The 13,483-nt window shown below is 37.9% G+C and overlaps 2 protein-coding genes across 2 annotated transcripts; one reads left to right on the plus strand and one right to left on the minus strand.

Moving 5' to 3' along the window:
• Positions 1–913: 913 nt before the first annotated feature.
• Positions 914–2,388, minus strand: LOC107618968 (putative glutathione S-transferase). The gene is made up of 2 exons (XM_016321163.2): positions 2,015–2,388; positions 914–1,414 (listed from the first exon to the last, which is right to left on the minus strand). The coding sequence occupies exons 1-2, from the start codon at positions 2,321–2,323 to the stop codon at positions 1,055–1,057; spliced, it is 669 nt and encodes a 222-aa protein (XP_016176649.1). The 5' UTR covers positions 2,324–2,388; the 3' UTR covers positions 914–1,054.
• Positions 2,389–4,563: 2,175 nt separating this feature from the next.
• On the plus strand, positions 4,564–6,752 carry LOC107616074 (uncharacterized). The gene is made up of 3 exons (XM_016318073.1): positions 4,564–5,178; positions 5,229–5,474; positions 5,556–6,752. The coding sequence occupies exons 1-3, from the start codon at positions 4,564–4,566 to the stop codon at positions 6,750–6,752; spliced, it is 2,058 nt and encodes a 685-aa protein (XP_016173559.1).
• Positions 6,753–13,483: the final 6,731 nt, after the last annotated feature.

Below are 13,483 nucleotides of genomic sequence, written 5' to 3' on the forward strand. Positions count from 1 at the left end.
AGTCATCAAGCTCTGATAGGGGCAGCAGCTGTGGCGGTCGCACAGGCGGTTCATATTTTGGAGTAGATGCACTCGCAATGACCCTTGTAGAGAGCAGAAGGGGAACTTGTCGGCACTGTGGTTCCAAGACAGGCACACGAGTTCAGGTGACGCAATGACTATTGGGTTGGAGTCTACGATGACTCGACCAGAGGCACAACCAATGAGGTCAATTATTAATCTAAAAGCGGGAAGGCAAAGCAAATCTGGGTTGGACGTGGACTCAGTCAGACGGTTAACTAACAAATAGAGGATGCAAAAATTAGGAGAAGGGATGCCGTCGCCAGCACCATGAAGGCCAGGGAGGGGGAAGCCAGGAAAAAAAAACTAGGGTTTCACTCCACTCCAATAATAACAGGATTCGTAGTATGTCTTTTATTTAATTAGATATTAAATACATTTGTGTATATTTTCACATAGATATTTGATTGAAATTATACATTTAACTTTCATTTAAAATTTATTGTTAAAAATAGCAATATAAAATATTTTAGTAAATTACTAAACATCGCCTCAAAAAATTATTCTTATTTCGTCCCTCATTGTATGAGACATCGTATTATATTATAATTAATAAAAATATTATTTATACATTAAAATTTATCTATATATATATATTAATTAATTTTTAATGTATATTTTATATTTTACTATATATTTTATATTAATAATTAATTTTAATGGTTAATTTTAGAATATAACTAACATGATTATATAATTAATTTATACTTTAGCCATAGCTTCTCAAGTAGTAAAAGTGTAAAACTACTAATTCATAATAGAAGTAAACCAAATTCTACTAATTGGCGTTTTAGTATGTCCACACAAGTTACCCAATATGTCCCAATCTATTTCATAGAGGTTTGCCAATGACTTAAAAGGAAACCGAATTCATTATTTCAAGAAATACAATAAACTCAATCTTTTGTTATACCTTACAAGCACAATATAAGACAAACCCAACAGAAGGTTTGGTATATAAAGAAACAAGCACATAAATAGAGATGCTGACTTCTTAGGAAGATGCCAACCTCCTCTCCAAGATAGCCTTCATAGTAGCCAACATTTTCTCCCTATCTGGGAAATTTTCTTTGATAACTGGGGCATTCTTGAAATTATCAAACCATAAATGTAAGAGAGGGAACTTTTCAGCTACCAGGATCTTTACTTGTTTAAGATCTTCTATAGTGACAAAAAATACGAAAAATGATCCAATAGCTATGTCCACAATGTTAATTTTGTCACCACCGAAGAATTTTCTCTTATCAGCTAAGCAATGATCTTCAAGGACTTTGAAGTTTTCCCAGGCCTTCTGTACGGCCTTTTCTTTCTCTTCCGCACTAGTGCTTTGAATGAGTGCTGGCAGTGCAGGAACCTAGTATAAACGTTAATCCATTAATTATTGACAACATTGAATCGATATTATTATTATTATTCATAAAAAACTTTGATACGGTACAAAGTTAATTAGCATAAAAATGACTAGAAAGCGAGAATCTTGTTAAGCTACAAATTTTATTATTATTATTATTGGATTTTATCTCCGATATAAAAATAATGAGACAGAGTAATAAAAAATCAGAGATGTATTTTGTCCTTGGTTTTGAAAACGATGAAAAATATAAAAATTTGAATTGATTTGTTCAGCTTGCACATATGGACACTTAGCAATTATCGTGTGTGCGAAATAATATTTTACGTCACCATCAGTCATTGTTAGTGATTAATGGAAAAAAATTATATTGTCTAATAGAAATAAACATTAAAAATTGTTTTATCCAATTTTAAAATTTTAAAAATTAATTTTTTTTTTTGTGACTAAAATTTTAAAAATTAATTTAGATAATTATTCTTATCTTTATTTTTACAACAAAAATAAAATTTTATTTCTAAGTTTGCAAAGTCTAATATGGTATGCAAAGAGTTGAAAACACTAATAACAAAACACAAAAATATTAATTTCTAAAAATCTTACCATTTGTTCAGAATATGCAACCCAGAACCTTGCTTGAGCTCTGTCATAGGAATCATGAGGGACCAATGGATTCTGTGGCCATAACTCATCAATGTATTGAACAATGATCATGGACTCACAAATGGGTTTTCCACCATGAACAAGCACTGGGGTCTTCTTATGCACAGGGTTGTATTCAAGAAGTTGAGGGCTCTTATTGAAGCGATCTTCCTCAATGTTCTCATATGATAGACCCTTCAATTTCAAGGTCCATACCACCCTCATTGTAAAGGGACTATACCAAAATCCATGTAACTTCAAATCTTCCATTTTTGTGTTTAGTGTCACCTCCTCACTCTACCTCTCTTTATATTGAGTTTAGTCATCTGGATTCTGGCGTGTTCATCAAGTTTAAACCTAAGAAATTTAATATAATATCTCAAGTAGTTTTAGACTTTTAGTTGATTGTAATGGTCAACTTGAATTTCACATTTATGATTGTAAACTCTCGGAAAAAATGCTCCAATTTTTTTATCAGTTTAGTATATTATAAATTTATATATTAAAATTATTATTAGAAAAATTTTAAAGTTTTTGTTTTAATAAATATATAATAAATGGAAAAGTATAGGGTACCAACATATTATCTGCCAATTTTTGCCAACTCTTATTTATAATTGTGTTTTATAGAAGTGTGTTCGTGGATGTGTCTACTAATCAATATATTTTAAATACATATATAAAGAGACACATCCAGAAAATATATCTATAAAAACACTTCTATTAAACATAGCTATAAAAAAGACATTTTTATTAGACACATCTACGAACACACTTCCATAAAACACAATTATAAATAAGAGTTGGTAGAAGTTGGCAGATATGCTGTTGGTAACGTAGCGGAACCGATAATAAATATATTAAAAATTTAAACTTTGAGTTTTTGATAAAACAAATGAAAATGGAAGTAAGCTTCCTAATACTGGATCCCTCGTCTTAGTAGTGAAGATATACTGAAGAAGAGTTCGCAGTTTTTTAATATTTTAAATTAGTATTTAGTCAATAATAATTTATATCTATATTTATAAATATTTATAGATTAAAAATATAAAATTTATTTTTATATTTATTAAAATTTATATATAAATTAATATATGTATTTTTAAAATTTATTTTTATAAATTAATAAAATTTATTTATTAAAAATAATTTAATATTTATGCTAATTAAAATTATTAAAAACTACTGTCCTAGAGTTTCTGTTTCGCAAATACGGTTCCGCTACATTACCAACAGCATATCTGTTAATTTCTGCTAACTCTTATTTATAATTGTGTTTTATGGAAGTGTCTTCGTGGATGTGTCTAATAAAAATATCTTTTTTATAATTATGTTTAATAGAAGTGTTTTTATAAATATATTTTTTAGATGTATCTTTTTATATATGTATTTAAAATATATTAATTAATTATTGTTGGTAATAAGTTAACAGATAATATATTGGTGACGTATACTTTTCTTTCGCAAATAATAATGTTTAAACAAACAAACTTTCGTATGTAGTTTCGTGTGTCGTATTAGCTCCTATTTCATTATTTTATAATTTAATATAACTTTTACTTCAATAGTCGAATTTCCACTTTTGGATATATATTAATATATATAAAAAATTGATTTTTCGATGTTGAAATGTCAATGTTCAAAATATAATAAAACATTGTAGAAAAATAGATCGGGATCTGTGATTATTGATAAAATTCTTTTAATGATGCATTATTTTGTTTTCCTGCCGTAAGCGCTTCCATCAGCAATTTTACAAACCCAGATTCAAGAAGGAAACGTTTTGGTGGATGATAGTATTGATGAATTCATATCATTATCTTAGGATAATTTACGCAAATAAAATGAATAAGCAAAACTTTTACGTAAATATAACATTGACAATTTCTAGAAGTAAATGCAATAAACGTAATTGTATATAATCTGCTACACCTTATAACGGAACTCAATTGCACGTAATTCGCTACAGGGTACCGCGGATTACGTTGAAGGCTGCATTACTCATAAATCGCTACACCCTGTAGCGGTTTATGCTCATATGGTGCTACACTCATAATCCGCTACATCCTCTAGCGGATTATGAACAATGTGAAAGCTTGAGAAGATGCCTATATATACCCAACAAGTTGTGTAGAGTGTCATTCTCATTCATTCATAACTTGAGGAATGGAGAATGAAGAGAGCTTTTTGGTGTTAGTGCATCATTCTGAAAAAATAAAAAAAGAGTAAGAGGCACAGTGTGAAGTTTACAGACAGAGAATCGCTGAGTGTTTTTGTCAGGTCGCCTGATACATTGTTGGATCTGAAGAGCAGTATACTGCAGAAGTTGGCCGCGGGTGGCTCAAAGTGGGTGAAGAAGCTGTTCTACAAGGTCCCTATTGCGGTTGTGTCAACTGGCGTGCAATATGAAACGTTCGTGTTACGAACAGATTAAGATATGCAGGTGTTGTTTCATTGTCGTCAGAGTTTTCCGAAAGTGAGGATACATGAGTTGTTTGCGAAGCTGGAACATGGGATCGATAGTTTTGGTGCATCCGCTCCAAACCCCCAGTCCACCACGATGGGGGGTGCCTCCACCTCGATGTCCGTCGTTGCACCTGAGTGTTTGTTGGAGTATCGGCCAGCCGGTCCAGTTGAGGGCATTCACCTCAACTCATCCATCTCCAGATGTAGGACATGAGGGGGAATCGGATCGGGTGGAAAATGCTATGCTAGAGGATGATTCCGACGAAGAGCCTGCTGACATTGGAGGGGACAGCGATGATGAAATTCCGACAAACCCAGCAACATGTCAACCACCGTCAAGTGCCGGCACACATGAGCAACCTGCACATTATTCTACCCTGGATCTGGGAGCCATCATCCAACCGACGGTATCAGCACCAACCTTTGGGGGTCGAAGCTTGCACGAGGAAAATTCTGTAGCTGAATTTCAAGTTGGCCAATCTTTCCATAGTAAGGAGGAAGCTGTGCTTACTGTAAAGGATTACAGCATTTGGCGCGATGTTGAGTATAGAGTGATGGAGTCAGATCATCTTAAGTACCATGGGAGATGCAAGGAGTTTGGGAAGGGTTGCACATGGATGATTCGCATCAGCCTTCGAGCACGGAAGGGAACTTGGGAGGTTCGGCGGTACAATGGACCACACACATGCTTGGCTACATTGATATCCAGCGACCACCGACAACTAGATTATCACGTGATCTGTGCGAATATCTTTCCTCTGGTTTGAGCCAATGCGGCGGATCGATAAAGGTGTTACAAGAAGCTACCGAAGGAACGTATGGGTTCAAGCCAACTTACAGGAAGACGTGGTTGGCAAAACAGAAGGCGGTAGCACAGATATACGGGGACTGGGAAGAGTCCTACGCCGAGCTACCTCGTTGGATCCTTGGTGTGCAGTCCACCATGGAGGGGACGGTTACGTTGTTGAAGACATCTCCGGTTCGCGTCGGTGATGACGTGGATGACTCAACCGTGTACTTTCATCGTCTTTTTTAGACGTTTCCTCCTTGTGTTGAAGCTTTCCGACATTGCAAGCCATTGGTAAGTATAGACGGTACTCAGCTGTATGGCAAGTATGGAGGGACTTTGCTCCTGGCCATCGCTCAAGATGGGAACTCCAACATCTTGCCTATTGCTTTCAGTCTCGTGGAGGGAGAAAATGCCGAGTCTTGGTCTTTCTTCCTGACCAACCTGCGGCAACATGTGACTCCGCAACAGGGGATACTAGTCATCTCAGATAGGCATAATGGCATCAAGGCTGCACTAAAGAACCCGAACAGTGGGTGGTTACCCCCGCATGCGTACCGAGCATTTTGTATTCGGCATGTTGCAGCTAACTTCGCACTCAGTTTCAAGGGGACGGATGCAAAGCGTTTGCTTGTGAACGCTGCTTATGCGAAGACTGAGGCAGAGTTTCACTATTGGTTTGATATAATGCGGACTGAGAATCCGGCAATATGTGATTGGACGAACAGAATAGAATACGATAAGTGGACTCAGCACCAGGATGGTGGCAGACGGTTCGGTCACATGACGACCAATATATCTGAGTGTGTTAATTCTGTTCTTAAGGGTACACGGAATCTTCCGGTTACCGCCCTAGTAAAGTCCACATATGGTCGGCTAGCGGAGTTGTTCGTGATTCGTGGTCAGACGGCAGAGGCTCAATTGGCCAGCGATGCCAAGTTCTGCCAGTCTTTTATGAAGGCGATGGAGCGCAACTTGAAAGACTCCAGATGTTTCACTGTCACTCTGTTCGATAGACACCAGTCTGAGTACACCGTTGCCGAGACAACGGCCACCGGGAGCTTTTCACTTGGGACGTACCGAGTTTCCCTCCAGCATCGTACATGCGACTGTGGATACTTTCAAGCTCTCCATTACCCATGTTGCCATGCAATTGCATGTTGTGACCAGTCACGGCTTGACTGGTCTATCTATGTCGACGACGTCTACACCATGCAGAAGGTGTTCAGGGTGTACCAGATGGGTTTCGTACCGCCAATACCGGAGGGACTTTGGCCACCTTATGACGGTCCGACCGTTATTCCGGACCCCAGCTTGAGGCGTTGTCGTGATGGGCGACCAAGGTCTACCAGAATCCGGAACAACATGGATGAGGCTGACCCTAACCGACCGAAGCGATGCGGGCTCTGCAAACAGCCTGGGCACACGCGTAGGTCTTGCCCCTAGAGAGGCTCCACCGTTGCCAGTAGTTCGTAGGACTTCTAGTCTGTGTGCTTCTAGTTTTTTGAATTTTATATTCTCCTGTAGCAATTTACGCTTTCGGGTGTTAGTGTTAGTTCCTTTGGTGTGTTTGTGTTAGTCTTGGTTCCGACCTATTTGTATAACTTATGACTTATGCCTAATGTAGAAATTTAATCCGTGTTACTGTTAATGCTTCGTGCCTATTATATTTCTATGGCTTATTATTTATGGAGACTGTATTTGTATAACTTCGTACATTTTGCATCACGAGTTGTTACTGTAAGACTGGTATATATAGGCATCTTCCCAAGCTTCCACATTGTTCATAATCCGCTAGAGGGTGTAGCGGATTATGAGTGTAGCACCATATGAGCATAAACCGCTACAGGATGTAGCGGTTTATGAGTAATACAGCCCTCAACGTAATCCGCGGTACCCTGTAGCGGATTACATGCAATTGAGTTCCGTTACAGGGTGTAGCGGATTATATACAATTGCGTTTATTGCATTTGCGTCTGGAAATTACTAATGTTATATTTGCGTAAAGGTTTTGCTCATTCATTTTATTTGCGTAAATTGTCCTTATCTTTATGTGAGGTTGTTAATTAAAAATGGTTAAATAATTTAATATATTTAATTAAATTATTATTTAATAATCTAAAGTAATGATTTTATATAAAAATAATTTTGTATAAATTTTTATTATATCTATCACTTTCAATATTTAATCATGTATAAATTAGTAAAAAATAATTTTATTTTTAGTGAATATTTTTAATATGACGAGAGATGCTATTAAAGGCTTTATAATAAATTATCTAAAATATTTATTTATATGTGGTTTTTTATGCAATATAATCGAATAAAAAAATATTAAGTAAACATGTTATTTTTATAACTAAATTGAATAAAGTTTTTTTTATGTGTCTCTTTTTTTTTAATTGATTTTTATTATGCTAATAAACTATTGAATCAATTTAATTAAATTTAATTAGTAAAATAATTTAGTCATATAGTATTATTGATTTAATAATAAAAATTATTTATAAACAACTTTCATAACTTTAAAATATAAAATTCGATATTTTAAAGTTATGAAAGTTGTTTATAAAATATAAAATTCGATAGTCACCCAAAAAAAAAAAAAATATAAAATTCGATTCCCCAATACAGAGGCAGATTTTGAAATTATGCTCATCCTTAAAAAACGACATAACCAAATAGTGTCATAGCCACGTCTCACTCTCTTCGCAGGAACGGATTCAAGTTCATGGGTGCGGGGCAAGTGCCCCAGTGCAATTTAAATTTTTTTTAACTAATATATAGTAATAAAATTTATTTGTTCTCACTGTATAATTAAATTTAATTTTATTATGATTGAACTTTATTCATCAATTTTAATTATGTAGAAACAAATAGTAATTCAATATTTAAATAAATTTGTTATAATAATTTAAAAAAAAACGAGTGAAATAAGTATAAATTTGTTATTTTATAATTATAATTAATAAATAAATTTAAAATTTAAAAAAATCTGTTTATATACTTAGTGAATATTACTATTGTGCTATATATATATATATATATATATATATATATATATATATATATATATATATATTCAAAATAGAAGTAACTACGTAGCCATAAATATTTCTTAAATAATTTAAAAATTGCAATAAAAATAACTAATAAATATATATTTATTATAAGTAATAAAAAAATTTTCGTAGTTAACCAATGACATATCTATTTAATCTTAAATTGTTTTGTCAATGTTTGAATAAATATTTAGAAGATGCATAAAAGTATTTAGAGAAAAATTTGATCTCTAAATTTTTCTTTTTCTATTTTTCAAAAAAATTTAGTCATTCACAATTAAAAAACTTTTAAATAATTCACTTGACATAAAATTACAAATTTTTAAGAATAAAAAGATCTTATTTTTTTAATATTATTTACAAAAAATTACATCAAAATATGACATCTAAAATTTTTTTGGGACAACATCAGTTGAAAAAACTTTTTTAAATATGAATATTATAAAGAATCGATTTCATAATATGAGAGATGAATTTTTAAATGATTATTTAACGACATATATAAAAAAAGAGATATTTGATTGTATTAACAATAAAAAATTACTTAATCTTTTCAAAATATAAAACTTAAAAAAATAAATTTTAATTTTTATATTATTATTTTAGTATTTTAATTTGTTAGTTAGATAATTTAAAGACTAATTATATTTTATAATAATAAAGTATAATTATAAAAATTATTATCATATTATATATATATATATATATATATATATATATATATATATATATATGTTCATACCTTGTCCTAACGATAAGTCCCAGGTCCAAACGAAAGGCCCAATCCAAAGGATTGAGCCTCGCTCTATACCGACCTTCACCACAAGAAGTCGGTTCCTACCACGACTTGCTCTAAAGAAGTCAGGACGAAGATTAGCTGACAGATAAACACCCATTCAAAAGAGTAACTGCCCCTAAAATCTCTCTACCCACTTCCCGGAGCCATATCTCAACCTCCCTAAGATAAAGGGACGGTTAGCATTCTAGAAAAGCGGCACTACTTCAACGGTGGTTATTGGTTCACCACTATAAATACACTGACACTTCTCAGGTATCTCTAAGTCCCAATACACTCTAGACCTGCTAACACCCTTGCTGACTTAGGCATCGGAGTGTCTTTGCAGGTACCACCCCCCATTCATTCATACTCACAAGTCGGACGGAGGCCCCTAAGGCGCAGACCCGCTCAAAGGCTTCCTTCCTCAGATGATTGGGCCAACCTAGCAAGTCCAGCCCACCATCTCCGGTTACCCACCGTAACATTGGCGCCGTTGCCGGGGACCCGAGAGATCAACCAGCGATGGCGGACAGATCCCCTGAGGAGGGTCACGTAGAAACAGATTCCGAACAAGAGAATCTGGATACCGGAAATAACGACGCGGACTTAACCCTCCGCCAGGAAACCAACGGTCAACATAGAGAGGGTACCTCCGGAGTCAAAACCCCGAAGGTGAATTCCTCTGAAGGCCGTGAATCGGAGAAGGACGGACAATCCCATGCAACTGAACTTATGGGACTAGTTCATGTCCACCAAAGTCGCTTGGAACAACTAGAACAGGAACAGGAGCAACAAAGGGAGATAGAAAAGCACCTAAGAGAGGAGATGGATCGACCAAAAGAGTTAGAGAAAAAACTCTTAAAGTTAGAATCCTCCCTCAAAGGTCGGAACTCCCGTGACGATAGAGAAGAGTCGCCCCTAGGAGGGGAGGATCCTTTTAGTGAGGACATAATGAGGGCAAAAGTTCCAAGAAACTTTAAAAGCCCCGATATGGACCTCTACGACGGAACCACAAATCCGAAGCATCATTTGAGCAACTTTAAAAGTCGGATGTATCTGGCTGATGCTTCTGATGTTACGCGATGCAAAGCTTTTCCGACCACCTTGTCGAAAGCGGCGATGAAGTGGTTCGACAGCCTCCCCCCGAGGTCGGTAACCAGTTTTGAAGACCTCTCAAGGAAGTTCTTGATGAGGTTCTCCATCCAAAAAGACAAAGTAAAACATGCGCCAAGTCTCCTGGGAATAAAGCAGGAGGTCGGGGAATCCTTACGAGCCTACATGGAAAGGTTAAATAAAGCATGTCTAGAAATCCAAGACCTGCCCACTGAGGCAGTCATAATGGGGTTAGTCAATGGGCTTAGAGAAGGTCCCTTCTCACAGTCCATATCTAAAAGACACCCCACCTCCCTAAGCGATGTACAGGAAAGAGCCGAAAAGTACATCAACATGGAGGAAAATGCTAAGCTGAGAGACCTGAGTTGGCGACCTGGGCACCCTCCCTCAACAAAAGAGAGGGAGAGGGAAACCAAAAAGAAGGAAGAACTCGGTCTCGATAGACCAAGAAAATATCACTCTTATACTCCTCTAAAGGTCTCTATAGTGGATGTATACAGAGAGATTTGTAATACTGAAAGGCTGCCACCCCCGAGACCCATTAAAAATAAAAAAGGAAGGAGCCGCAGCGACTACTGTGAGTACCATAAAATATATGGTCACTCCACGAACGACTGCTACGACCTTAAAAATGTGATAGAAAAGCTGGCTAGAGAAGGTCGGCTTGACAGATATCTCATAGAAAGGTCGGACAGTCATGGGAAAAGAAAGCGAGATGATATGGATAGAAGAGACCCACCACCACAGACTCCGGAGAGACATATCCATATGATCTCAGGGGGTTTGCGGGAGGGGGACTCACCAAATCCTCTCGCAAAAGGCATCTCAAGAGAGTCTACCAGGTCGGAGGAGAGTCATCCGACCTCCCTACCATTTCATTCACAAAAGAAGATGGGCAAGGAATAATCCCTGGACACGATGACCCAGTGGTAATAACCATGATCCTAGCAAACGCCCATCTCCATAAAACCCTAGTAGACCAAGGAAGCTCAGCGGACATTCTTTTCAAGCCCGCTTTCGACAAACTAGGGTTGGATGAAAAAGAGTTAAGAGCCTACCCTGACGCCTTGTACGGATTAGGTGACACGCCAATAAAGCCACTGGGATTTTTGCCCCTCCACACCACTTTTGAAAAAGGGGAAAAATAAAAAACTCTGAGTATAGACTTCATAGTCATCGACGTAGGGTCAGCATATAATGCTTTAATCGGCAGAGCTACCCTTAACCGACTCGGAGCGGTGGTATCCACTCCCCATCTTTGTATGAAATTCCCGACCTCAGCGGGGATAGCAACGGTAAGGGGAGACCAGAAATTGGCAAGGAAATGCTACAATGAAAGCCTAAACCTGAGAAGAAAGGGCCGAGAAGTCCACACAATAGAGCTCGGAGGTGCAAGGGCTAGAGAAGAGCTGCGACCACAGCCGGGAGGAAAAACCGAGGAGATACAGGTAGGCGAAGAGGAAGGGAAAAATACTCACATAGGAGCCAACCTAGGGGAAACCCTAAAACAAGGGTTGACTAAGCTCCTAAGAGACAACTTCGATCTCTTCGCCTGGAAGGCCTCCGACATGCCTGGGATAGACCCCGAGCTCATGTCCCATAAGCTTTCGGTCTACCCGAGGTCCCGACCTGTACAACAAAGAAGACGCAAGCTCGGCCCAAAACGAGCCCTGGTAGTAGAAGAGCAAGTACAGGCGCTCCTAGAAGCCGGCTTCATCAGAGAAGTCAAGTACCCAACATGGCTAGCCAATGTAGTGCTAGTCAAAAAACAAAATGGCAAATGGAGAATGTGTGTCGACTATACCGACTTAAATAAGACCTGTCCCAAGGACCCTTATCCACTGCCAAGTATTGACACCCTAGTAGACTCCAGCTCGGGGTATCAATACTTGTCCTTCATGGACGCCTACTCGGGGTATAACCAAATCCCGATGTATGAGCCAAACCAGGAGAAGACGTCATTCATCATACCCAGAGCTAATTTCTGCTACGTGGTCATGCCATTTGGATTGAAAAATGCAGGGGCCACATACCAGAGGTTGATGAATAAGGTGTTCGCCTCCCACCTGGGAAGCCTAATGGAAGTATACGTCGACGACATGCTGGTAAAAACCGAAAAAGAAGTCGATCTCTTGTCAGATCTCTCACGAGTCTTTGACACCATAAGGTTACACGGGATGAGACTAAATCCCGCAAAGTGTGCCTTCGCGGTAGAGGCAGGAAAATTTCTAGGGTTTATGCTGACACAAAGAGGGATCGAAGCAAATCCCGATAAGTGTAGAGCTATCCTGGAGATGAAAAACCCGACTTGTTTAAGAGAGGTCCAACAACTGAATGGCCGACTTGCAGCCCTCTCCAGATTTTTGGCAGGATCAGCACTAAAATCCCTTCCACTGTTCTCCTTATTGAGAAAGGGATGTCAGTTCGAATGGACTCCTGAATGCGAGGAGGCGTTCCAGGAGTTCAAAAGATTCTTGAGCCAACCTCCTATTCTGACCCGACCTATAGCTGGAGAAGACCTCGTCCTATACTTATCTGTAGCAGACAAGGCCGTCTCATCGGCCCTGATAAGAGAAGACGAGGCCGGTCAGCATCCAGTATATTTCATCAGTAAAGTTCTACAAGGCCCTGAGCTAAGGTACCACAAACTAGAGAATTTTGCCTACTCCTTAGTAGTAGCCTCACGAAGGCTACGGCCTTACTTTCAAGCTCACACAATAAGAGTCCGCACGAACCAACCCATGAAGCAAATCTTCCAAAAGACGGATGTTGCAGGGAGAATGGTTCAATGGAAAATAGAGCTCTCCGAGTTCGACTTGAAGTACGAAACTTGGACGGCAATTAAAGCCCAATGTCTCACCGACTTCATTGCAGAATACGCAGGAGACCAAGAGGAAAAACCAACTACATGGGAACTCTATGTAGATGGATCCTCAAACAAAACAGGAAGCGGTGCAGGCATAATATTGGTGGATGAAAGAGGAACCCAGATAGAGTTTTCCCTCAAATTTGAATTCCCAGCTTCAAATAATCAGGCAGAGTATGAAGCCTTGATTGCTGGATTGAAGCTGGCGGAAGAAGTCGGTGCTACAAAGGTGCTGATATAGCGACTCACAAGTGGTGACCTCCCAGATAAGTGGAGAGTATCAGGCAAAGGACCCAAATATGAAGAGGTACTTGGAAAAAACTCTGGAACACCTTGGGCGCTTTGCGGAAACCGAGGT

This window comes from Arachis ipaensis, chromosome B9, assembly GCF_059453495.1.
Source record: "Arachis ipaensis isolate K30076 ecotype BB chromosome B9, ASM5945349v1, whole genome shotgun sequence".
NCBI classification, from domain to species: domain Eukaryota; kingdom Viridiplantae; phylum Streptophyta; class Magnoliopsida; order Fabales; family Fabaceae; genus Arachis; species Arachis ipaensis.

Coding starts and splice junctions, on each gene's coding strand:
- LOC107618968 (XM_016321163.2), bottom strand. CDS start 2,323: ATGGAAGATTTGAAGTTACATGGATTTTGGTATAGTCCCTTTACAATG. Junction 1,415..2,014: donor TTGCATATTCTGAACAAATG/GTAAGATTTTTA, acceptor CGTTTATACTAG/GTTCCTGCACTGCCAGCACT.
- LOC107616074 (XM_016318073.1), top strand. CDS start 4,564: ATGGGATCGATAGTTTTGGTGCATCCGCTCCAAACCCCCAGTCCACCA. Junction 5,179..5,228: donor CACGGAAGGGAACTTGGGAG/GTTCGGCGGTAC, acceptor ATTGATATCCAG/CGACCACCGACAACTAGATT. Junction 5,475..5,555: donor AGTCCACCATGGAGGGGACG/GTTACGTTGTTG, acceptor CGTCTTTTTTAG/ACGTTTCCTCCTTGTGTTGA.